At 39.0% G+C, this 27,335-nt stretch overlaps 2 protein-coding genes across 7 annotated transcripts in view; both read right to left on the reverse strand.

Annotated features, from left to right (window-relative positions):
* Positions 1–1,877: 1,877 nt before the first annotated feature.
* On the reverse strand, positions 1,878–3,520 carry LOC119657476 (E3 ubiquitin-protein ligase MARCHF3). Its single transcript, XM_038064397.1, has 5 exons — positions 3,386–3,520; positions 2,929–3,313; positions 2,652–2,867; positions 2,512–2,593; positions 1,878–2,332 (listed from the first exon to the last, which is right to left on the reverse strand). The coding sequence occupies exons 2-5, from the start codon at positions 3,235–3,237 to the stop codon at positions 2,166–2,168; spliced, it is 774 nt and encodes a 257-aa protein (XP_037920325.1). The 5' UTR covers positions 3,238–3,313; positions 3,386–3,520; the 3' UTR covers positions 1,878–2,165.
* A 9,879-nt stretch (positions 3,521–13,399) lies between these two features.
* LOC119656541 (serine/arginine repetitive matrix protein 2) overlaps positions 13,400–27,335 on the reverse strand; it is a 134,501-nt gene continuing 120,565 nt past the window's right edge. For 3 of the 6 annotated variants that reach the window (XM_038062890.1, XM_038062887.1, XM_038062889.1), the window contains exons 9-16: positions 25,875–25,988; positions 25,617–25,692; positions 23,625–24,077; positions 18,061–18,129; positions 17,914–17,998; positions 15,672–15,825; positions 14,544–14,695; positions 13,400–14,250 (exon numbers count right to left, since the gene is read on the reverse strand). In XM_038062890.1, coding sequence (XP_037918818.1) covers positions 14,127–14,250; positions 14,544–14,695; positions 15,672–15,825; positions 17,914–17,998; positions 18,061–18,129; positions 23,625–24,077; positions 25,617–25,692; positions 25,875–25,988 — 1,227 coding nt within the window. In that variant the 3' untranslated portion in view covers positions 13,400–14,126. Of the gene's footprint in view, positions 14,251–14,543; positions 14,696–15,671; positions 15,826–17,913; positions 17,999–18,060; positions 18,130–23,624; positions 24,078–25,361; positions 25,501–25,616; positions 25,693–25,874; positions 25,989–27,335 lie in introns of those variants that run through there. The other 3 variants (XM_038062892.1, XM_038062891.1, XM_038062893.1) reach the window with 3 other exon arrangements.

Consider the following 27,335-nt stretch of genomic DNA (forward strand, 5'->3'; position numbering starts at 1 on the left):
AAGTGACGTTCCACAATCGGCGTTGTTTGTGATCGATGCATTAACGAACATCTCAAGTCCAAAATTTACCGCAGTGTCGTCCACTTTGTGTTCTCTGTTGTCTATTAGTGTTGGTCGACTATAAAAAACAATGGATGCCTCCTTGCCATAATGGAGACAAAGATGTTACGTTGGATCAGGAGCGTAACACGACATGATGGAAAAAACGCGAGAGGGGCGTCTTCGACGGTATGGTCACGCAATTCACGCTGACGAGAATTCACTTTCTAAGATTGGTCTGGGCATGGAAGTCGATTGGACTAAAACAACAATTGCTTGGTACGCCACATAGATGATGCTTTGAGAGTCTCTTGACTCTACCCAAATCAGGTCTATCACTGAGAAAAGGAGCGTAATCGATTCAAAGTTGGCCTATACACGCTAAAGCTTAAGCGGATAATGTGGTTAGTTGTTGCTCGAGGTCCCGGAACGGTGTGTAGAAGTACACAATGCGCCGTTGATTTGATTTACAGTTGGTGCCACAGACATGGACTGTGTATAGATCCAAATAAAACCGCAATGATATTATTTAAAAATGAGGAAACTGAAAGGTCTTTGCCTTCCAGAGGTGAAGGATACAACCCTTCAACATTCCGAAGAAGTGAAATATCTTGGAGTTATTCTAGAGAAGAAGCTTCTTTGGAACAAACATGTAGAAGTAAAGATGAAACGGGCTCTCAAAGCTATGTAGGTGGAGCTTTGCCTCGACATGGGGACTTAGGCCTCAAGTAATAATGTGGGGTATATATTGCAATCATTAGACTGACGTTCACTTATGTCTCCGAAGTATAGTGGGTTAAGCTGAAAAGTGTGACTGTAAACTAGCCATACGGTGAAGAACTGTGTGGCTGCCATGAGCACGATATCCGATTCAGAACATTGCAATGAGAGCAGCTCATAGACTAATTCGATTAGATCTATGGGGAAACAATGGACGTGGCCCTCACAGAGCATTGAAAGGCATGGGAGAACTGAATCTAGTTTTCGCAATGCTTCCTTGTTTTTGGATCCCTATACATCCGTTTGGTAAAAGTAGAGAAAACTGGGATGAACCAAAAGAATGGCTGTCAGGATATACTGGCGTCCTCTGCATTGATGGCTTAAAAACAGAAGGTTCTGCAGCAGGAACATATGAAAACGACATGTGGCGTTTAGTTTGGGCAATATAGAACGGTCTTTCAGGCAGAAGCGTATGCGATCTTGAGGGTGCAAAACTACTTGATGGACGATTCAGCACAGTGGAACTACTCTGAATACCAGGCCATTGCGGCGTAATGAAAGAGAGTTCAATTTCCCCCATTCCTGGACTGGAACCAGCAATTGGGGTGTCAGTAGCATTGGCTAATATTGCTATTAAAAACTTCAGAATAGTAATTCTTCAAAATGATATATGCCCATTCTATAATGAGGAAGCGGGATCCACGGAACATTTTCTATGTGAGTGCTACGCCTACAGACGCATCAGATATCAGATTTTTGGTGGTGATGTGCTCCAACTGCAGCGAGTAGTACGATATCTACTAACGGAAATCATGTGATACATAAACGAATCCGAGATATTTCGCAAAACGGGCGAATCAAGTACAATGGACCATTAGGGCCCCCCCTCATACCCACACACAGAAGAAAATTGCAGTCAAAGTCAAGTGCTAACCTTCCATCGGTTCCTCGGAGTGTACATAAATGGACCAATTTAGAGAAGGTTTGTATAGGTAGCTGTATAGCTTGTCAGACATAATTGCCCAACATTCTACGTATATTTCACTCATTGAAATTTTAACACCTACATATGTACCTATAAATTGAAAGTTTATATATTTCCAATACCAATATTTATTTTATTTGTGAAGAAGTGAAAATTTAGAGATTTATTTATATTCTGTTTTTTCAAGTTGATATGGAAATGACGCCTGTTTTTTTGAAATGCCCCTTATACCCTTTACTTGACATGAAGTCATCGAGGATATTAATAAAAGTGCACAGCTCCATTTGAACTCGAGCATTTTTTCACCAGGTTGCTTCGCAAACAATTTCTCCATAACTTAAGAAATACAATTTAACTTTACTGAATTTCTGTGGAGGGACCCAGTTGCAAATTTTTCTACCCCAGTGTGCATGAGCCACAATTAAAAATCCAGATCAAAGAAATCGTTCTCTCGAAAGTTGAAGTCCGGCAAGAAATCATCCAGTTCATCGTCATCTTGATCCCCGAAACTCCACCAATGATTAAGGACGCTCTTCATTCGCATCATGCAAGATAAGGCCCAATCAAAGTATAAGAAGAAGTAGACACCTGAAGACACGTGTAAAGTTGATAAAACCTCTAAAAATACTTGTCTCACCCAGCTGACAATACATTTGTAATGGTCAAACTTTGTGCTGGCTAACTTGATTTTCCAGCTTTGTCTGGCATATCGTAAAATATGAATTGTATATCAATTGGGTGATGGTTAACCTTGATAAAAGACTAACTTGTAGCAAGTAAGAGGGTGGGGCCGAAAACCATGAGCTTAATGGACGGTTTCTCGCTGGTAGCTTCCATTGTCTCCACAAGCTGCACTCCCTCGCAAAGTTAGTAAACTTAACTGCAAATATATCATACAGTAACTTACCTGGTATACAGTGAAATATACTAGTGGAGTAACGGACATTATGTTAAATATGTCCTTTAAAATAACTCCCAAATACTTTGGACGGAAAAAGGCCAGAAACAATGCAAAGTATTTCCTCTCCAATGCCGGAGTGTTGTATTCCTGTTTGCATATTTCGCACAGTTTTGTTCGTCGAACTCGAATCCATCTGTTCAAGCACTTTAAGTGGATAAACCCCTGTAACGTCAGATCATATATTACATTTAGTTTACCTTGGAAAGTGTACTTTGATACGAACCACGCTTCCTGTACATTTGCAGGGGCAAGGAATGAGCTGATTCGTTTGACTCATATACCGACATATCCGGCATTGCGGTGCGTTGGATTCTGCGGTACTGGTTGTCTCAGCGTTGTTCAGTTCGACATGACTTGGTGAGATATCTGTTCTTCGAACGCTTTGGTACAGGCGAATAGCTACATCACTCCCTAAGAGGGAAGTGGAGAAACGAGATGCTGGTTCTGGTGGACGATCTTGGTCACCATTTGCACTGGCTCTAAACAGTACGCTGCGACTTCGTAGAAACGGCGATTCAGATCCATCGTCCATATGGATGGTTGCGGCCTGGTTTCAAGGGGAAAGTTTTGTCTATTTTTGATTTCCAGATGTTATCGCTGTAAATTTTCTGTAATGTAAATGACAGTTTGGGGTTTAATTTGAATTTCCTAGGGTAATTGCGATCACAAGCGCTCCTTACCCATGAAACTTGAACGTATCCATTTCAAATATGCTTTTTCGTTCAAAGCAATTCTTTTAGAGAACTTCATTCTCGTTCCAGGAATGTGCCTCTGTTTCCGAAATCAACTCCTTTCATTCTAATTCTGCACTCAAGAATTTAAATGCTTCCTAATTATTAAACAATTCCTAGAATTTCGAGTTTATGGAATGGAGGAAAGGACATGCCAAAATAAAACCCAAAATAATAACTTCATTACACACTCAGTTGTGTTTGAGTGCCTGATTGAGTGAGAGTGGAGAGTGGATTTATCATGTATTCCGCTGATACTATATTCTGAGAACCAAAAGTGTTATTTGTGGAATTATGCAGGCGGAAGATCACTCGAAGTTTATGACTCAAATAATTCATTCATTTTGAATCCTTCTTCGGCGTGTCTGGCTTGAATTCGGAACTTCCCTCGATCGTAAGGTTGGTTGTAGCATATTATTCTGCCGCCTTTAAGTAGATCGTTTAATTAGCACGTTATCATCAACGTACCATACTATTGACGAGGCTCTTGTAATTCTTATTTCAATACATTGGTTCGATCGCAAACATTTAAGTCCATCCACATAACCTTTGGCTGAGAACACCGATCTAAGATACTCTAATCATTTCATTGTAATTGGTAGCCAAAGCCTTTTTTTTTTTTAGAGTTTTTCGTAGATTGTTCCGTGTGAGGTGAAGATCCCATGTTTAGACAAGCTGCTTAAAGCCAGTTTTGTTAGGAGACATTAGGAAAACATCATCTGCGCAAAGCAACGTATAGTGCATTAGACGTTGGATACCCAATGACAGTGACCACAACAATGCCTCTGCAAAATTTGGTACTCCTGCGATGAACTTAAGGCGGGTTTGCAGTCAATTTCAAAAAGTAGAAAATATAGTCGCCAGATGTGCAGGCTCTCAAGATAAGCGTCACATACATGTTTAATTAGCCCACAAAAGTATATATGGTAATATACTATGCATTATTTCTATTGGTTTCTAGAAGTCGATTTTTAAAAAAAAAGATTCCAGACTGTCTCCTTGAGTAAAATTAATCAATAATAACGACCACTATTCAGATGGTTCTGATTGCGACAGGGCAAACGGCACTGATTTGAAACTTTTGTTGATTTATCAATTGTAAACAACGCTAGTTGTGAGACGCCACTTCATCCAAGTTGCGCCGATGCGTGAAGAAATTTGATAGCTCAGTTCACTGTTGGCTGATAGCATTGATCCAAGATACTTAAATCGCACAGTTCTGGGAAGGTTACTGACACTGATAGTGATAGTACCTGTTTCGTAATGATTGGTAGCCAAAAACTGTGTTAAAGCAATAAGTTGTTTCACCGGAAGGTCTTTGGTAGAATTTCAATAGTACATTGGCAGGAAGATCTGTGTAGAAAATGAGATGGATTTCAATGATTAATTTCAAATTACTATTATAATACAGGGTGCGGCAGCATAACTTCCTTTTTTAAAATGCGCGCCACTCAGTTAGTTGATGTCATAGCGGAGCGCTAGTGGTCTCGTTCAAGAGGGGATACTGTAAAGTTTTGTCCCGACACGGTTCAGTCGCCATCATGCGTTGGAATAGTGAGGAGCGTGCCTTTGCCGTTGAGGTTTACTTTTCAAGCGGATGTTCCGTTATTGCAACACAGCGTGCATTTCGGAATCGCTTTAATTTAGCCCCGTTGGCTCCCGTCCCAGACCGCAAATCAATTGTTACATGGGTCACTACATTCAGACAAACTGCAAGTGCAACAAAAGGAAGAACTGGAGTCCCTCGGCCAGTTAGATCACCTGAGAACATTGAAGCAGTGAGAGCGTGAATGTTGCGATCGTCACGGCGTTCTGCGCGCAAACACGCATCTGCCCTTGGACTATCCGATCGTTCTGTGAGAAGAATTCTTCGTGATGATCTTCATTTTCATCCATATAAAGTGGCGATAGTGCAGGGACTTTCAGAACGTGACTTCAATTCTCGGATGAACGCGTGTGAGCTTCTTCTTGATGTCGTTCCCGAGGGTGCTATTGTTTTTTTTAGCGATGAAACCCATTTTCATTTGTGTGGGTTACTGGGCTGACACCAACCCTCGAGAATTGCATTAAAAGCCTTTGCATTCACCCAAAGTCATAGTGTGGTGTGCAATTTCCTCAACTGGAATTATTGGTCCCTGGTTTTTTGAGGAAAATGAGGTTACAGTGACAGTGAATTCGGACCGGTGTGTAAACATGCTACAGAATTTTTTTTCCCACGGCTAGAAAATTTGGATTTGGGGGACACTTGATTCCAACAAAACGGTGCAACAGCACATACTTCAAGAGCATCGATGGCTGTTTTGAGGGAACACACCTGCTATGCTAACAAGAGTCATGACAAACGCCAGAAATCGGTTTACGCAATATATGGAGAATGGGGGACGTCACCTAACAGATTTGATCTTCAAGACAATGTAAATAAAAACTTTAGACATGTACCTAGATTATAAAAAATAAATAAATATTTTCCGATGCATACAATAGTTTTTATTGAGTTTTGAAAAAAGGAAGTTATGCTGCCGCACCCTGTAGCTTACAAGGAGGAGTATTTCGTTTGAAGACTGAGGGATCTTAAGTCCACATCCACTTGATGTCGGACCAGAAAGACATTCGTCAATAAATTAAATATTTTTAATCTGTTGTTTTCAAATACCCTGTATAGTTGCCTTACAGCAAATAATAGAGCATAGCATATCAACCACGATTACTCGCCGTCGCTGACGATTTGCCGGAATGCGTTTCAACTCCCCCAGGATTTTCCGAGAAGCTTGCACTCCTCTTCCACTTGTCTGCGCCATGTGTTCCTGGGACTGTTCCGCTTTCGCCTTCTGATCAACACGTTCACAGGTAACTGTCATGTGAGTCGTCGAAGCTCTTCGTTCCAAATTGTCTAAGACCAGTGCTGATGAAGGCTTGCAACTTTTCAGTAACATTGACCGCCGCTGTCCATGATCTGCACCTAAATAACAACATGGAAAGAAAATTAGTACAGAATATTCTCAATTTCACCTTGGCGTTGAGATAACCAGCAATGTTAAATGCGTGGAACGACGTCAAGTTCGGTACCACCGGTTGCAAAATCGACGCTTCCGAGATACGAGGTACGGTTCTACTTGCCTCTTTTGAAAACTCCAGAGTCATTTTCAGAGGGCAAAGACATGTCATCACCGTAGCCGAAATGTTTGAGGAAAGATTTATGTTGACTCCCTCTATATCCTCGAAATAAGGCCGCTTAAGGAAAGTCAGTTAGCACGAAGAAAAAATATTGGCGATAATGCGATGCAAGTCTGGCGGACTCCGATCTCAAATTTCTCCCAAATTTTGCGTCAATGCAGCCCGTGCCATTTTCCAACATCATATCTCGTTCTGATAATAGCTATTAGTCCCTCTGCGATGTCGTTCTTACACACTCTCTGTTAAAACTCTTGAAATTGATGAGCAGCAGGTGAAGCAAAGATCTGACCTCCGCGCATTGCTCCGAAGTGAACCGAAGGCTGTTAATGTGGTCGGTGCAGAATGATCCACAGCGGGAATCAGACTATTCTCTATCGATCGAACTTTAGAGACTTTCCTTAATGCGTTGCAGAAATATTACAGACGGTGAAGAAAATTGGCGCCTATGACAGCATAGCCAGGATAAAACTGTACACGGCCATGAGAGAATTCGGTATCCCGACGAAATTAATAAAACTGACTAGGTTGACCCTAACCAATGTGCGAGGTCAGATAAAAACAGCAGGATCACTCTCAAGACTATTTAACATCAACAACGATCTAAGACAAGGAAATGCCCTATCATGCGTCCTCTTCAACCTGGCTCTCTAGAAAGTGAATCGCGATGCAGACGTAAATGCGAGAGGCACCATCCTCTTCAAGACCACAGAATTTGCAAGGCTACTTTGGACAAGTCGTAGCGGCATGGCCCAAGTTGAAGGCAGTTAACGCATCTAGAATGTTTCTGATTTAATTTCAGTCGATCTCTTGGTGTCAGCTCAAGGAAGCAATTGCAGGAGAAAACTAGATGTATGGCATCGCAAATTATACAGCCCGAGCTGTCAGGAACAACTGATGCTAATGATCTTGCCGTCTGATCTGCTGCACCGAATACCTCCAATGCTTGAAACCGGGTTTCCAAAAATGCCAGAAACTCCGTCAAAGATTGCATCTTCCGTCGATACGTCAGAAGTTGTTTATAAAATGTATGTGCAGTTTTGTTGAGCATCCTTATAAGCAAGTGTATTAAAAGAGGGTCTAAGTATCTGTAGCGACTCCGATATATTCTAACCACTTCAAAAATTCTTGGGTCGTATCATGGAGTACCTTGATACTTGCGATGAGATGGTTGTGAAAGCAACTTCGAAATTAGTGTTCTCACTATTAACCTCGGATTCTCATATCGCTTCTTCAACAATTGCCATGCTGCAAGCTAGTTTTCCACAGTCAACGGTAGATGCTTTCGTTTGTTCGCTCTCAAAATCCTATCTTGGCAATCCAATAGCCCTTATTTCTAGTAACCGAGAGCTTCGGGATCTTCAACTGCTTCGTACACCTTCCATAGTCTAGTGTTGAATTTAGTAAATCGACCTTGATTTTGAGAAAAGTAGTTCTTCTAATGTTTGAAGAATGTGGTCTAGTTGGCTCTGGACTGCAGTGAGCTACCTTAACAGGTGGTTTATGGGGTTGCTACTAGACAGTTGATTCAGTTCTGGTGAGAGGCCTTTGCCATAAGAGGATAATCGCTTGGTCTGAGTCTGGAGCACTTCCTGGTACTGATTACGTACCATGGCTACTTGTCTTGTCACGGTCGCCGATTTTTAGGTTAGACTGTTTCGCCTTTCCTTTAATCGGATATGCACGGTACTTGGAACCGTGATAACCCTCAAAAGCTGAAAACTTGAGCGCGATTGTAAAGGTATATGGCACTTGAAACCGCTCCCTTTTTCGCAAATCGGGAAGTGAAAACGAAAGAAACACGTACTCCAATCGAAAGATGAATGAATTTTATTTTACGAATTCTATTCTTACATATTATTAATAATAAAGCAAGAATTGTATTTTACAGAATAGATTGAAATGGGTTAGATGTGTAATTGTCAGCAATCGATGTAATCAATACATTAGAGCGGTAAAATTGGGTTACAAGTGCTGGCGCAATAACTTATGCTATGCAAAAAACGACAATCTCGAAGTGTCAACAAATAATTTTCTATTTACAAAATGAATATGACCTATATGCGCTAATAAAAAATACAATAGATATTAAGTGCTGGCTTTACAAATTATGTTACAATTGCAAGAAACGAAAATTGAGTTCATTACAGTGCAACGAATTAAATCTATATTATTTATATTATATTGTGTTTAACAGTATATTTAAAAACAAAGACTAACGGTTTCGTCCAGAACAAAAGCAACTCAGCAGACGGTGCCTCACCTCCACCTTGGGAGCAGCGTGACCGAAAAGGGCAACAGGTGGAAAACCCTCCTTTAAATAATCGTAAAAACGCGGCCAGGAAGCGAATTATATTCAAGTTAAATCACAAATAGTTTGAGCCTAAGCTAGGTTAAAGTTTGATTATTGTTTCCGGTGTTTGTTATGTTTTCAAAACTGAAAAACCCTCTTAGTGACCATAACCAATTAAATCCGAGATACAAACATTTCAATACCACCAAGAACAGACATGATGAAAAGGTGGTACAAGCGATACAAAGAAAATTTGAATTAGACTAATGGTAACAGCACATTGAATTTCCATATACAGTGGCATAGTGGTCTCGTTCAAGAGGGGATACTGTAAAGTTTTGTCCCGACACGGTTCAGTCGCCATCATGCGTTGGAATAGTGAGGAGCGTGCCTTCGCCGTTGAGGTTTACTTTTCAAGCTGATGTTCGGTTATTGCAACGCAGCGTGCAATTCGGAATCGCTTTAATTTAGCCCCGTTGGCTCCCGTCCCAGACCGCAAATCAATTGTTACATGGGTCACTACATTCAGACAAACTGCAAGTGCGACAAAAGGAAGAAGTGGAGTCCCTCGGCCAGTTAGATCACCTGAGAACATTGAAGCAGTGAGAGCGTGAATGTTGCGATCGTCACGGCGTTCTGCGCGCAAACACACATCTGCCCTTGGACTATCCGATCGTTCTGTGAGAAGAATTCTTCGTAATGATCTTCATTTTCATCCCTATAAGATGGCGATAGTGCAGGAACTTTCAGAACGTGACTTCAATTCTCGGATGAACGCGTGTGAGCTTCTTCTTGATGTCGTTCCCGAGGGTGCTATTTTCGTGATGATCTTCATTTTCATCCCTATAAGATGGCGATAGTGCAGGAACTTTCAGAACGTGACTTCAATTCTCGGATGAACGCGTGTGAGCTTCTTCTTGATGTCGTTCCCGAGGGTGCTATTGTTTTTTTAGCAATGAAACCCATTTTCATTTGTGTGGGTCGGTTAATAAACAAAACATGCGCTACTGGGCTGACACCAACCCTCGAGAATTGCATCAAAAGCCATTGCATTCACAGTGTGGTGTGCAATTTCCTCAGCTGGAATTATTGGTCCCTGGTTTTTTGAGGAAAATGAGGTTACAGTGACAGTGAATTCGGACCGGTATGTAAACATGCTACAGAATTTTTTTTTCCCACGGCTAGAAAATTTGGATTTGGGGACACTTGGTTCCAACAAGACGGCGCAACAGCACACACTTCAAGAGCATCGATGGCTGTTTTGAGGGAACACTTTGCAGAGCGCCTTATCTCAATTAGAGGCGATTTGGAATGGCCGGCACGCTCTCACGATCTGTCCCCTTCTGATTTTTTTCTAGGAGGTTTTTTGAAATCCCGTGTTTATGTGAACCGTCCAAGAACCCTACAAGATTTGAAGACCAACATCCAAGAAGAAATTGCCATCATAACACCTGCTATGCTAACAAGAGTCAGGACAAACGCCAGAAATCGGTTTACGCAATGTATGGAGAATGGGAGACGTCACCTAACAGATTTGATCTTCAAAACAATGTAAATAAAAACTTTAGACATGTACCTACATTATAAAAAATAAATAAATATTTTCCGATGCATACAATAGTTTTTATTGAGTTTCGAAAAAAGTTATGCTGCCTCACCCTGTACAACAAAGGCTGAAGAAAAAAAAGAAGACCGACTAGAATTGAAAAATATCAACATTTTGCACAGGAAATTTTTTTAAAAAAACGTGTTTTTTCAAAATTACGTTTAATAAAGTGGTGCGACGTTTTTGTCGAATCTACTGGATCGATATTTATAACCTAAAAATTTCAATTTCTCATAAGGAAAACTCTAAAACTTTAATGAATACCCCTCCCCCTATTTTTATATGCGATGCATTACCCTAAAAGAAAAAGACGGGTTTTCGAATTGTTCAGGAAAATATATTTGTACAAAATCATAAGAATATAAAAGACGGATTTTTAGACGAAGAGAATCCATTTTGAATATTCAATTTATCTGATATCAGTCACTTCGCAAGGTGTCGCACGTCATTTCTGCTGAACGCCTTTTATAAAAGTTAAGAGGAACTAAAACTTCATGATATTCATACTAACATGCAATAGGAATTTCGTTCATGAATGTTATAGATATTATAAAACAAATCTTAAAAAAAATGTTTTTTTTCTACAAGTTTGAAATAGAAAATACCCTGTTTAAAATATGCCGAGAAGAGTGCCGGCTGTGATTGCTGCGAAAGGCAGATTGGATACATACTAAAATTACTGAAAGTTGACGTTATTTTACTTTTAACGTAATGAGGCTATTCTAATCATTGAGAATTGACAAAATAAATAAATTGTAATAATTGTTAATGTGCTTATTACTTTTCTTCCCATGTAAACTATTTTTAAAGACGAGTTTAATAATTTGATCACCGACGATATCTTTGCGTAACCTTAAAGATCATCCTTTTCTCCCACTCTCAAGGAAAGGTCGCGGATTCAACTCGCTGGGAGGGGTATCGAATTCCCAGTTTTCGCGTACACATGGAAGTAGCACCTCTGAAGAAACTTCGGTGGGCAAAGCCTCAAGCCCAGCAGCTTTTCTTTGTTTGAGTCCTTTGGTGGCCGAGATGACTTCTCTTCTATTTGGAGGGGCGGTTCGAATCCACATGCCTTGGTGAGTAGTCCTTTCATCCACAAGAGGCAGAACTTCCCCGGATGCGATACGATATCGAATGCGATATCCCTGCACCTTTTCAGTTGCTCATCATGGTGGATGGGGGACCTATCGTTAATGTTCCTCACATGCAAGTTCTTTCATGATGAAATCGTTGCCATCTGTGGCAACGTCTGCTTTCTTTGCTAGCATAATAATAAATTGCCTGTTGTCATGGTGCACTCTACGCTGAATTTGCCAGGATTTCGTACAGTGACGAAGCTCTAGCGTGTCACGTCCAGCACCATTCGTAGCGATCAATATAGTCTTGAAGTTCTTCCGCTCACCGATCCGCTTCCATTATTCCGCATTCAGCCAGATCTTATAGCTGAGTAGTAAATGATGACGATCCTTTTCCAGGCTGATGTCAGCATCTCTCTTGTTACGCAGATCTAGAAGACAACTTCTGAATCTATTGCTGATCATAATGTGGTCAATATGATTGCTCGTACGTTGCCGATCAGTTCACACCCAGGTGATTTTATGGTAAGCTCTGTGCTCGAACAATGTGTCATCAATGACGATACAGTAGAAGTTCCAGAAATTCATCCTCCCATCATTATCGTTACCCCCGAAGAGCTTGTGATCCCATCACATTCCCGAGCAAGGTATTATCAGAACCCACTTTCGTATTCAAATCACCAATCGCGGTCACAAGGTCACCTTTAGAAAGGCTCCCTTGCAATGCATTCAATTTCTCGCCTAAAGTTTCCTTCTCCTCTTCATGAGTGCGTAACACTCTACTATTGAAATGTTCCTTATTGTGGACCTGAATTTCGTAATCTGTCTGAAACTTGCTCCCGAGTTATGAGGGCGTGCCTTGCAGTTGCCGTAAACGATAATCCAACACCGGATTTACGCTCACTTCCACCAGCTTTTCCGGTGTACAATAGCTTAAGCTTGCCATTTTTGTGTTGATATTGTACTGTATTCATGATATTTCATACTTCATCCCTGTGAAGGCCGTTTTTTAGCATTTTTTAGAAATTTGTTGTGAAGAACTGGATAAAGATACAAATACGAATTTTTCACCATAGATTTACTAATATCTTATTAAGTGGGCATAGTAATTTTTCCAGTCCGATCGCATAGTTTTTCTGCTGCCACACTATGGAGCGCTGTGATCATCTTAAAGAAAAAAAATAAACGGCATTTTAACGTACAGCCTTAACTACGGTCCGTAAACTAGGATTATTAAAAAATATTTAAAGCTAAATTTTTGATGCCGTGTTAAACTTTTTTTATGAATTTTGGCGTTTTTTCACGGTTTCTTCAATGAATAAAAAAAAACTACTGAATGAATCGCAATTATCCTAGTTTGCGGACCATAGAAATATGTTCTTAATAAGTCGTGAAAATTTCAAAAAATTTCGTTGGATAAATTTTGGGCTATGGTGGCAGCCGATTTTCAACATGCAGTTTCGAGAAAAACGCATTTAAAAAGTACAATGCGATTTTTAGCCATAAAAGCTTAACTGGCCATTAATCTGCTGTATGTAATACATAAAACTTGGGACTTCAATTCTTGTCCTTTTATCGAAGTCATTCGAACATCATTCGGATCGATAAATACCGAGCTTTATTACGGCGTGTTTAACACTAAAATTTCCGAATGACTCCGAATATCAAAAAACACTTTGCCCGTATATTGTACATTATATCTAGATGCAATTGTATCCAAAAAAAAAATCGATTCCGCGGATCCGACACACGGGATGACATCCTTAAAGATTTTGCAATTGCTTGCGTCGGAGGCTTGCTATAATAAAATATACCGATTGTAAAGCAAAACAAGCATTTTATTGTGAGTTTATTATGTTATAACAATATCCGACAGTAGTCAGATACAAAATTTATAATTTCAGCATTTTTCCAATTCATATGTATATATTTCCAAATATTTGTGTTGTTCCGATTTAAAGATATTTTTACAGATTCAGGATCGAAGGCCAACTATCTAATCTGAGTAATAATCAGCTTTTTACAATAGAGTTGACATTTTCAAGTGCGATGTGTTAATAAATATTAGTTACAATTAACATGAGTTATTCATTGAAGTATAAAATAACAAATAGTAAAAAATACTTTCTTATTTTCATAGATTTCTAATCAATATTACTCTGTGAATATAGTTCGAATCGATGAATTAAATTTTCAAGCTTCCCATAAGCGCCAACAAGTTCTCTGTCTTTCTAAAATCTACAAACTGCTTCAAAAAGTCCTTCCACTCATTAATATTCATATATGGGATCATTTCATACGTATCTAATGGTTAAATTATCACTTTAGAATAATATTTATTGCCATATAATGTGCTGATATTCGAAATAATGATAAGCTACAAGTCAGACGGTGCGTAAAAGAACTGATTTGTCCTTGAATACATTTGAATCAACTTTTATAGGATAATAATATAAATAAATAATGAGAAATGTATAAAGAAATGCCTCTGTTCATGGATTCTTTTCTTTCCTCTACGTAGTTACAAGAAAGAGTGGTTGAGTTTTAAGCACAGTTACGAAATCGTCGGAAGATGGTTTGTACATAAGTGAAGACACATTTCCAGTCAGGCTTTCGCATTGTAACCATATCTTCGACATCAAGTAAGGGTGCAATCCCGGCCTTCTCGCTGCAATAGTGAAGATTTTAAGTGTAAATACCAAGGTATAACTTTTTGTTGTTATTGTTAGTGAAGTGAATCTAATTAAAGCTTTAATCTATGTTACGTCTCGAATCTGAGAGGCGTTCTTAAAGCTTCAAGCAAATTTCGTTGCCCAAATATTAGCAATTATTAAGGATTCAGCATTTGTATATCGACAAGCCTCTTTGTGGTAACCTCTAAATTTCATTCATAAATGACTCCGTTTTGCTCTCGGAAAATACAATAAATGACACACAATATAAAAATATATTCATACTTACTCAGCCACTCGAAAAGCTAGTTCAAAATTATATCTTCGCTCCTTAGGTGTCAATTTACTGTAATCAAAGGCATCTGGCAAAAAATGATGTATGAGGGCACAAAACGCTAATCCATCTGACCAGCACGTACTAAAGTTGGTTATTTGAACGTTCTGAATGAAGGAAAAGTGAAAGTGTTTTGATAATTTGCAGAAATAATTTTATTTGAAAAATAAAAAACAAAAACCAAATATTTACATAATTCGTTAAAAGCGTTGCATTCTGAAAGAAGCCTTGAAGTAATCTTAGAAGTTAGAAAAGCTCCCAAAGAGGACCTTACTATCCCCACAAGCGTTAAGCAAAAGCCCAGTATATCTATGTAGTATTGCAACGTCGCCACACAACTTTTAGAAAAATTCATTTACATATGTACAAAAATTATGGAAAGCAAAAACATAAACAATCAGGTCATGATCGAAAGTAAAAGAATGCTATCCACCCTTTATTTTATCAACAGAGACCGGAGACTTAGCGATAACGTCAAAATACCTGGACAATCGAAGCTAGTGGTGGAGAAATACTTCTGAAATATTCTTCCGAAAAGCAACCTTCTTCTTTGCCATTCGAAAAAGGTAAATAGGTGATAGGCTCATTGAAGGAGTGCTTTTTCATTCGAAATAGATACATTCTAAATGCACGTTCTAATGGTTTCGCAAGCTCGTATTTCAGCGAATGATGTTTCTTTCCTAGAAGTGTTGTATCGTTGTTACACTGTGAGGACAGTGCTTGTGTCTCCTAGACGTTTATAGATTGGGCGGATTTAATCCAGGAAAAGCAATTGACGGTCTGATGCAGTTCTAGATAAGTTTGATTTGATGGATGCAGTTTTAGATAAATCAGATACTGCAACCGCCTTTTTAAGTAGTATTGCAGACGAAGCAATGAAACTTACAGTCTTAGATCTTTACATTCTTTTACCTAATAATTGCCCAACTATTTTGACGCTATTCGCCGTTGATGTCAGTGGCCGGCTTACACTTCATTGAAATTAGAATTGCAAAACATAAAAAAAAACACTAAATATGGAACAATTTCTAACTGAAAAAGTTATAAAAATTTTGAACTCAGTTATTAGACAACGGGGTGTACCTCGTATTCCTTCGTTTTCATTTGACACCACTGCAGAAGCTGTTCCTTGACAGTGGCTGCGCGTGCACATAATGCCGGATCGGTAAATTGAAATAATGGGGCCCCTCTATTTGTACCCCCTGGTGTCATGGGTGATGAAGGAGTAAGCGGGGAGCTGCACGATTACGATTCGCATTTTTTATATTTTTATAAAGAGACAAACACAAAAAACAATGAAATATGGAAAATAAAATGGAAACAATGGAGATATGAACTTACTACTGCTCATGATAGGATGGTTATTGTTAAAACACAAATCTACAGTGGTAATGAAAGATGTATTTCTATGCAAATAGGCGTGTGGAATGTGTTGTGGGCTAGAAATGCTGGGGTCCCCGAAAACCTCTAATTTGAAATCTTTCTTTTTCACCGTTTCAGCAGGTACCAGTAACGGACAGCGATGTTATACCCGGCTAACATGAGAAAATGTATAAGAGTACTTGTGACCGGAGGTTCTTCACGTGTTTCGAACTATCAATAATCGATGGGTGTGTTACAATAAATGAAAATAATGCGAATAGAAAGTGCTAATCACGTTGAAACGGAGTGCCAATTTCGTATAAATGGAAGGAAGATATCTCCTAGCAATGTATCCTGAGTGGAACTTTTTGTAAATATATTAACATTCTCCTGGTTACATATCCGAAATCAGAAGTCAAGTCCTCGCTGCCCTCCTTTCATACTTGGACTGAGAGTGAAAAGAAGACAACAGTCTTTTTTTAACTTGTGTAATTTAAAATACCCAAAGGGGGATCTTTTGCAAAATCTTAACCTTACATGTAATTTATGATGTTGTATTGTGGAAAAGTAGAAGGCAAACAGCAATTTGCTGACAACCATGCTGAAGTCTAATTTATCTTTGCAATAAATTGAATGAAAGTCGAACGACAGCGTTATTTCTTATGTAAAACTTCGTGCACTTACGTACCATATATATCTAATTTTTATATAATTTGCAAAATATTGTGTCAACTTGTTCTTGATGCATCTAGGCACTATCAATTAATATCGGTTGCTTTAGAACTATAATATTTTCATGGTATGTCATGAAAGCTGTTTATCCGTTTTAGTTTAAGTACAGATAACGCTGGTAAAAATCGGCTGGACATTTAATTTTTCTTGGTAATCTTTGGGAGAATTCATCGAATTGAAATAAATAGTTGTTCTCGTATTGCTGTGGGGGATCCAAGGGAGCCAACAACCTGCAACTTGTTAAGTTTTAAGAATATGAAGGAGGCAAGCACTTGTCCTGCTCATTTCATCAGGAGAGACTTCATTATACCTATAATTTACGCATTATCATCCAATCAGAATCTACTGAACGACTTCAGTGTAGAAACAACGTTTGCTTTTTCTATAAAATCTAAAAATAAGGGACATCAGCGTAAAATTGCTTTTCAGTAGAATACTTTTACTTGGCGACTAAACTAAGCCTCAAAATTTTAACAGCTGGTAGAATTCCAAATTAAACGTTCCTTAGTGTTTGGAAATAAAGATTGATGAAATAAAATAGATCCCTTCTTCTTCCCGTTTACATACAGCAAGTCTTTCATATTAAGGCGGAGAGGTCGCAATGATGCAGGACAGAAATGGCTTAATAATAATATTGACTTTCCTATTGTTCCCGCAATGACAATCAGCAATGATTATAATTTAAAACTTTCCAATGAAAAGTCTACTCCTTTAGTCTTTTTCGCTATTTTTAGAAATATTGCAGAGTCCTTGTGTATTTCTCGCAAATTGGAATGAAACAGACAAAAGAATATTACTGTGGTTTTTCCGTGTTCTCAGGGAATGGGTGCTGTGGCTGGATATGTGTGACCTGGTTGAAATTTAAAAATACGCAGAAAAAAGAAATCAGCACTCCTTTTTGTTAGATCTAGTTTAGATCTACTTGGAGCACCATATGTAAATTACTTACTTCAAGAGTGATTGGGATTATTTTCTAGCTAAGGCATCCTCATCAAAAATAAAATGGAGATGTCCAACTAACATTTCTTGATTAAACTTTTCAGTACTATTTGAATAATATTTTGCGAAATTATTAGTATCTTAAATAGTTGTTCTTAGAGGTGAAAGTATATTTTAATTTGTATTGTACCCATATTGAATTAAATTAAATATTTACGACTACTCGCATAGGAAGTTAAGCCTTGATCCTCAGCAGTCCTATAAAATAATTGACGCTTTAATTTTTACTCACTTTTGAGAATTTTGTTTATCAAGTTGTCTGAACTTTGCGAACGGCGACACTGGCTTGGGGGCGGAAGCAATCGTCCTTGTAGTTACTGCAGACAAATTTACTTCTATTGAAACGAATGAAATCTTTATTATGTTTTAAAAAAGTTACCTCTGGTTGTCGTTGTAACTTCAGCACCGTCTTTTTGCTCCGTCTTTGTAGTTTCAGTGGTGCAAGTTCCTTAAATGAAAGCAAACAAAGGACTCTGATAATGTTCCACTCATAAGATGAGTTGCACAAATGTCACAAAAGGCGATCGCAAATTTATTGAAAACAATGTAGATTTTACAATTTCTCAACATTTTCCAATAAAAATCAAAAACACTCATCGAAGACGGCAAACAATTTCAGAGAAGCTTTTTTTGTTCAATTTTTTTTTAGTACAAAAAGCAAAAATATGAAAATGATTCATGTATGCAAAAGTAAAATTGAGCAAATTTTTGCCAAACTAATTCGACAATTTACGAATTAAGTTAGCAAACAAAATTCAAAACTGAAGCTTAAATACCAAAATGTCACACTGGCGTGGGAAAGAGGGGACAATATGGCGTCTATTCAAAATTCAAAACCTTGAATGCAAATTAAAACCATGCAACTTACTGGAAAAGCATCAAACAACTGAGGAAAAGGCCAAACTACCAAACAACCAAGCAAAAATCATCCCTCTAACGGCAAACTTTGGTAAAGCAAAAACACCAAATGCTGAAAAACCTGGTATAACTCACAAGATATAAAATGGGAGCTGAACGATGGTGCACATGCCCAGAAAATAAAGCTCTTTAATTCTTAATGTTCTTGCTAAAAAATTGTTGCTTGCGGCGAGAGACCGTATACGCTCGCGATTAGAAGAACAGAAATAACAGATAACTGGTGCCCGCGAAAATTACTTTTACTTTTCTTGGCTTATGTGCTTCACGTGAAGAGAAGAGGAGAAGAAAGTCGCAGAGGTACTTCGAGTGATTCTGGGGTTGGAGACACGCGGGGTTGCATTCTCCACACTCTAGCGAGCCTACTTTTCAAAGCGCATTATTCATACTTCAAAAAACGCAACCATATGTCCGCCTCCCTCTTAATTCGATGAGTCCAAATTCAAATCCACTCCAATGAACATAAATTTATATTTATAGAAAAAAAGGATTTAAGCGTAGCAGAAATAACTTTATTTCACTTTATCGATTATTCTTATGTTTAATTCGTACTTCTGAGTTCATATTAGTTTCTTTTTACGTTATAGTTGCTTCATCATGTAATAGATATAAAACACAATCACTGACTAGATAAGTTACACTTCAAGTGTTCGCGACTGGCACTTTCATTTCCGGGTGGATCGGGTGCCTCCCTATCCCACTCGCTTTAATTGTTGCAAAACTATAATATTAAACAGGCATTGAGCTTGACGCTCATAATAGTTACTACTTTAGGCAAATATACGAAACTTTTCGAAGGAGATATCACAGCACCATACTGCAAGTGTTTAAACCTTATTTCAGCGCAGGGATCGTCGAGGCGGTCCTTCCCATTTCACTATTGATTTCGTTCTTTTTGGAATGACTCTAAGTGGAGAGACAAGTCTACGTTGATCCTAGCCTGTTTGTCCCTTGGAGCTTAGGATGCATTCAACAGCTGTTCGAAGGCGTCTTCTACGTTACTCTCATCCAGTAAGTGGATGCTGGCTATATGAGGCATGGTGTGACTTCTAGACAAGCCACTACTGGGGATTTGTTTACTAATCGATGCCTTCTCACTGGTTTTAATGCGGTTGATCGAGGACTTCTTCACGGTCATACTAGCAGTTGCAGACCCAGTTTGCACTAAGTCGGTCTGGGAAGAGTTTCGCGACAATGAGTTTGGAGACTTTTGTCCTGAAAAATAGGCGGCTACTGTTTTCTGTTTCTGTACAATCTCCGCCTTCTTCATTCCCGCTTCATACATCTTGGGAACCTCAAGGCTTTGGCCCGATTTAACCCTGCGCAGTTGATAGCCGCCCGTGGAACCAGTGTTTTGTGGAGACGGTGGCTTATTTGACGTTTGCTGGCAGATTTGATGCCATGAGTCGGATCTACTCAGTGAATTCACCGGGAACTTAGTTGGAACTACGGATGAATTTGGATCATAGTTCACGTTTCTGTTCACATTATTATATATCACATGAGAAGGGAGCTCTGATTTCTCCATTGGCCTTGGTGAGGATGGGGTCTCCACGATCTTTGGTGCGACAATTTTTGTTGATAAATTGGTAGAGTTCACAATGGTTTTGGAGCCTGTATGGACCGTTTTGATGTTGGGCTCGGAGAATTTTCTGGGCTGCTCGGCCAGAGGATATTGATAGGCATTAGGATGATAATGATGTGGTTGAGGCGGACCAAATTTTTTAAAGACCATTTTTGGCTCCTCTTGAGGTGTTGAAGGATTTGAAGTACTTTTTGTGGTAGGCGCAAATGGCTGGATACGTTTTTCAGGTGTAGTCGGAGCACTTGATGTGATCATTTTCTTTGTATTTTGTTTGATGATCTGCTGGTTACTTTGAGTTAGGATTTTTGAAGATTTAACTTGCGTGCTACCAACAGCTTGCTGGAAGGGTTTTATATTCGTTTTACTCAAATCGTCTTTCCGATGCGGTTGCATTGGATAACCCTTTGGAATTTGCTGATCTAGATATACGTCCGATTTTTGATAAACATGTACCTCATTTTTCGGTGATAAAATTTCGTGACTTTTCTCATTTGTTTTTTGATAATGTTGCCTACTAATGTCCTGAGGGTATTCCACATAATTTATTTGTGGTTTTGTTTGAACATTTTCGGGATAACTTACTCTGCGGTAATCTTTATGTTGGGTTTCAATAACCGGTGGTTGGCGAACGCTTGAACTTATGTAAGATTTCGACTGATAAGCTGTTTGCTCTTGTATTCGTTCCGGTTCGTGTTTGAGTTGTGGTTGTTGATAAATTGGGTTGTAGCCTTGAACGGTACTTGGCGGTAGTACAGGAGGAGATGTCACCTCTTGAGTAAATCGGTTAATCCCTGATGAAACTGGAAGAATAGATTCAACTTTTGGTGCTTGATAGTTGCGACCTTCTTTTGTTATAGGAGCATTGGCAGGCTTAATATTTTTCATAATAGTCAGCAAGTTTTTCGCCTCATTCGAATGCTTGTCAAATTTGCCCTCGTCTCCGCGTCGCATGGTTCTATTACTAATTGTCACTGCTTGTTGACTTACGGGTCCTTGCATTATTTTTGTCTCTGCCTTATATTCCATAATACTATCTGTATCTAATTCGCTGTCAGATATCTCGTTTTGGGTAACATTGGGACTTGTTGCAATGCTATCAGTTTGACCGTATGGACTTATAAATGGTCGATCATTTGTTAAAACTAGCGGTTCAGCTGCAGGATTCGTCAGAGAGTCTGAATATGTAACTGAAACCTCTGGCACATACGAGGAATATACTTCTGGCTGAATATAGGTAGTTGATGTATAGGGTATTGGTGGAAATTCTTTCATTATTGCTGCATGCATCATGTCTTGAACTATTTGGGGAGCCTTTAAATCACTATCACATTGCGCTGTATTTGGCAGCGATGGACGTTTTATCTCCATGCGATTATAACCGTTGATACGTTCGTTGTATGTTTGGTCTTGAACACGTGCTGAGTGATGTCTTTGCGGTCGACTCTCAAACTTTGTTGCAGTATTCTGGACTCTATTCTCTGTAGCGATTCTACCAGCCCATGGAAGTGTTGGCGATTGGACCATTTTTGATGCCTGGTTGGTATAAGATGTTTGCATTGTTTGCTTCGAATTGTTAGCATGAAGCGGTTCAGAAAACGAACCATTCGTGTGTGGTAGGGGTTTTTGATCAGAGTGGATAGGTTGGAACTGTAAAGGTTCCCTTTCGTAAGAAGTTGGTGAAACAGGCTTGAATGCAGACATTGGTGCATGTGAAAATTTATTAACGGGTACTGGCTTTGGGACCACTAATTTTGGACTCTGCAAGGGGGCACTTTCACCCCACGGAATTTTGGGAATCTTGTCGTTAGATTTCGGTGAACCTGGTACTTTTGTAATCGGTTTTGCTTGAGTTGTCTCTGCTTTCTTCCAAAAGTTTCGAGCCGAAGAGGAAACTCCACTTGGCATTGGTGGTTTGTTATTTGTCACAATCTGTCCACTCTCAAAGGCATTTTTGATGTTTCCAAATTTATTACTCCAATTATTAGCAGGATTTCCGGACTGAACACGGTTGGGGTTATTCCAGGCAAGACCACTGCTAGGATTCTGCTTTTGAATAAAAGCGAGAAATTTGAGATCATTCTCTGTTTTCGGCTGGAATGGTGGCACAACGCTCTTCGGTGCACGCTTTACACTAACTTGAACTGTTCCGCGTAAACCTATCGATTTGGTCGAGTTAATGCCACGCTCCTCTGCCTCGGAGTCTGATTCCATATCATTCATATATTTTATTGGCTTTGGGATATCAATAGTATTGGCACGTTTCATCATCATTTTCTTGTTCATGAAACGGTTACTCTTTGTCATATCGACGGGTGACTCTTGCGGTTGATATGCACTCGGTCTCATTCCGCTAAACACCGAGCCGCGGAGTGCGGGCTGCACCGAGTGATGAGTTTGATTATAAATATTCTTCTCCTGCACAGCTTCGCTTATTGGAACTTCAGGATTCAGAGAAACATGCGTGACGTCTGGTGGAAACGCTTGTGAGTATGGTCTTCTAGTGACTTCGCTCTGCTGGGCAGCTTGTTCGAAGTGATACGATTGTCTTACTGCGTCGGTTCTTGGTTTCTTATCTCGCATTTGAACGGATGATTGTTCGACAGCATCCGGAACTCCTTCTTTTAAATGAGGTGGAACAAACTGATTAGGCCGAAATAGATTCGACGGTTCCTTTGTATCATTGCCAAGAACTGCTCCGCACGAGTTTTGCTTTTGAACAGGGTATTCGGGTGGAGAAACAATGTTGCCACTGTCAGGGGTGGTGCGGTTCGATATAGACTCCATCATGACCATTTCCTCAATATAACGCCTTGCATCGGCCAACTCTTCACGGCTGACACCAACTGTGTGTCGATTAGCTCTATTCCGGCGTTTTGCAAAACGTTGATGGCCCGGTCTCGGATATTTCCTAGTGTCACCATCTGGCGACGACAGCTCATTATCCCCATCGGCCGTTTGACCGGGAGCTGGTGTAGGAGCAGTTATCTTCTCTGGGGAAATGAGCCCGGTTTGAAGACGTGCAACCAGCGTCAATAGTGCACTTCTCTTTTTAGCATCCAACTTCAAATCCTTTCCTTCGCGTAGAGACGACTCTAATCGGTTAAGAGCTGTAGTGACCTCGTTGATTAGTTCATTTTCATTTTGGTTTTCAATTGAGTGGATTTGTAATGAATCGCGAAGTCCTGCCGCAATGAATTTCAAGTCCTCTCCACTCTCAGTGCCAGAGTCTTCGATGTGATGAACGGTTAATCCATTATTATCCGCTCTCCGGGAAGCCATATCTTCCTGACTAATAGGCTTTTGCTCTTCACTAGTGTTATTACTATTATACACTAAATCATTATCACTACTAGTTTTGGGGTTGCTGTTAGTAGTGTTCGCTGCTGATTGACTATTCTGCTTTTGTAACAAGCCTTGCAATAACGGTAAAATAATTGACTTACTTTGTTCCTTAGCTTCTAGTTCTTGTTCTTGTTTCAATTTACTACTTTCGGAGGTGGAGTTGTTGGGGGCAACGTTCGTGGTTTTCTCTTCCCGTTTAGCAACAATATGAACTTCTGTTATTTTAGAATCTGATTTAATAGGTGCAGGTTTGCTTTCTTCTTCCACTTCCTCTTCGCTACTTTCATTGCTTACTTCATGTCCTTCCTCCTCTATTTTGTCCTCTTCTTCCTCTCCTCCTTCTTCTTCACCTTCTTCTTCGTCTTCCTCTTCGACTTCGGCACTACTATCGTCTGTTACTTCCTCGACAATCTCAATTTCTTCGTATTCGCTTTCAGTCTCGCTTTCGTCGTTTACTCCAGCCTTAATCACTTCTTTCTCGCTCTTTATCACAGTTTTACCTTGTTGCTCTGATTTTAGCTCAGCTTTTACACTTGCCGCGATGTCTGTGCATGCTAGTTTTTGTATTAATATAGGTAATTTAAATTTAAGAAAGTAAATATTGAAACAGGTGTGTAAAACAAGAAAACAATATATCGATAACAAAATGTGCTTAAGACGCAACTATGACTTGAAGATTTAGTTAAGTAAATTAAATATAACATAGAATCGTCTGAAATGAGTGGTGAGATGATTTTGAAACAAAACAAAAGTCTTTGTGATTTGCCCTTATTTTCGGTATGTTTTGTTAGTAGTTTTGAATAAGATACATTTTTCCACCACTCTGTTGCGGTGTTTTTCGTGGCCTAAAGCCACTAAAACTTTCGGTGCATAAAGTGCCAAGGTTTCATGTCCTCTTCATTGTGACAGAGTAATGGAATTTTTGCTGCCCCAACGCGAACAATGATTCACGGGGTCAAATTGAAATATTTGTACTATAGAGGCGTTAATTGTTAATTGTGAATTAGAAACCACTTTAATATATGTTCCGGCCGAGGGAACAATTGAACAAAAAACAAACGATTTAAATCTTAAATTTTCTTAAATCCGCACCGATTGATAAAATATTTTTTCTCTGAGAATTTAGAATATTTAGACAGAAAGTAGAAATAAAATCATGAAATTGAGGTCTCCCGGTGCTTCAATTTCAGGAAAGCTGACCAAGTCGCGTCTCATATACGATATTTTCTAAATTCTGAACATACCAGAATAAGGAACAAGTCACAATTTGAGTCGAATAAAAATTCATTATGAACATATGCAACAGTCTGGTGGTAAAGGCATGGACAAATTTTCAAGTGTACACTATTTCTAGGTAGTGTATTCGAAGTGGCATTATTTCATCAAAAATTCAAATATTTTAATGCAAACGTGATAGTGGTGAACCAAAAAAAAAACAGAACAAATCACGGCCACTTCCTTTAACGAACGAAGCGGGATAAAGTAGTGGACCCAACTGACCAGAAGCTACTGAAGATAATTTGGAAAATGTAGGCCAATTTTCATCATTTCAATCGTTTACCTTGAGACTGTCACAATCAATGCAAACATCGACAAATTGACAACAATTAACTGGCAAATTAACAAAAGGAAATGAAAAAAGGCGTAAAATTTAGATTTTCCCTTGTTTTTAGAAAGAGTAGTCATCGAACGAAACATGAAAAATTCAAAAGAAAAATCGAAGAAAAATTTACTTTGAAATCTTTATCCTGAAAATAGTGTAAAATAGAAAGAGGACGAGAATAAAAGAGAAATATGAATTAATGACAAAATCATAATAAATACAATGCATTCTTGCCTGCCATTTACGTGAGTGACAATACGTTTGTATGTACGAGTCAAATCGACTATTTTTGACACCGAATTGCAATCATCACCACCACCACCATCACTATCTAAACTCTTATCTTAACCGTTTATTTTATTCCGCGTTATTTCCTAAACAATTGTTTTCACGAATTAATGAAATTGTGTATAATATAATTCATGAGTATGTTCCTTAACTGAACAGTTTGAACAAGAAAAGAACAAGCAACATGCCAATTATAGTGTACCTTCTTTTTCAGCCATGATTTGACGGATGCGAGCACGGATTCTGCGACGTTCCTCGTAGTTTGTTGACTGTTCAAGCTATTTTCGGGGAGAGTGTATAAATAAGTGAAATGGTACGGAATAAATAGATAATGCAGAGCTAAATAGTCGAGATCTTTCTTATTCTTGAGGATTGAGGGCAACGAACAATCACTCGAGTTCGTCTTTTGTTTTGTTGTTCAATTTAGCTCAGCACCAGCAAATCTAGAATGAACTCTTACCAACTGCTTTAAATATTCTTCGTCCCAAATCTCCTCAATATCACAAGTTTTTCGTGCAACTGGTGATGAAGAGCTTCCAGATGTGACTGTTTTCGTGATACGGGTTGTTTTTACCTAGAATTAAAAGCAAAAATTCACTCTAAAATGTGCTTGTTACTGTCAGGTAGAATATAAGTAATATTGAAGATTATTCAAATGAGCACCGTATGGCGACCAACAAGAGGTGTGCGACTGTCAGCGTTACGAGTTGGGGATTGGTTATTTGCACATATTTCCTACTTGCCATGAAGAAACTAAACTAAGTTTTTCAGTAAAGTAGATGCTAATAATACGCTATATACGCATCGGATAAACACTGACTTTTCTATCGTGATATCTGGCTATCCTTTCTTATGAAAATAAATGCAAATCCATTGTTGCAAAAAGACTACACACAGGAGATGAAACTCCAAAACAAAAGCGGGAAAATAATGAACCTTCCAGTGTGATACCGAATCCAGGCCGCTGGTATTACATCCACGCTTTCAAATGAAACAACATGACAACATATACGACGAAACAACCATTTTTCCACGGCGACCTTTACATTTGACCACCCGCTTTAGACAGCATAGATTGTTATGACAGATGCGGCCACGTGCACCTACACCATCCGATCATCATGCAAATCTTGCACGATAGGATGCGCATAATGCATCTGCGGTTGGCCCAGAGGACATTTTTTTTGTCCCATAAAAAGTTAGGGCTTGTTTAGACAGTTTCGCCTACTGTGGTTTGGTCGTGTACGCACAATGCCAAAATGAGCGGGAACTAATAGCAGCGCAGGAGGTGGCTTTTCCTGAAAATACTGGTGTCGAAAATACAATTCGAATCATCTTATTTGAATTAATTTGAATGTACTGAATCGTATCGATTCAGTTAATGACCCATTTTATTTCAAATAATTTGAAGACAACATCGACGTCTTCCACATTACCATCAATTAATGTATGTACATATTCCAGACTTCATTCAACTACTGTATTATACTGTAAACTCAGGGGATCACTCAATTTATTAAAAATAGTATAGTAGTATTATTAACTGTATTTAAAAAGATATTAGTATGAAGGGTATATATATAATAGCCGCTTCGTTACTTTTTTTCCAGACTTTTGGGTTGCATAGTTACAGAGAACGAGTCCGTGAAAAAATGATCATTTAGTCCCCGCCCTTCCTCCTCTTGAATTAAATGTCTAAAATGAGGAAATAGGCAATCTTGGAAATTACTAATAAAGACCTTTGATTTGATACCTTATATGACCGAATTTCGCCAAAACATGGCGCGCCCCCCCCCCCCTCTTTTGCATGTGTGGAGACCCTCCTCAAAATTTAACGCAGAACGATGTTACTCACTGAGTATAACAGGATTTTCAGTTTCCACATTTCTACCGAACTTTCGTATCAATAGGAATAAGGGTT

The sequence above is a fragment of the Hermetia illucens genome, chromosome 5 (genome assembly GCF_905115235.1).
Source record: "Hermetia illucens chromosome 5, iHerIll2.2.curated.20191125, whole genome shotgun sequence".
Classification (NCBI taxonomy): domain Eukaryota; kingdom Metazoa; phylum Arthropoda; class Insecta; order Diptera; family Stratiomyidae; genus Hermetia; species Hermetia illucens.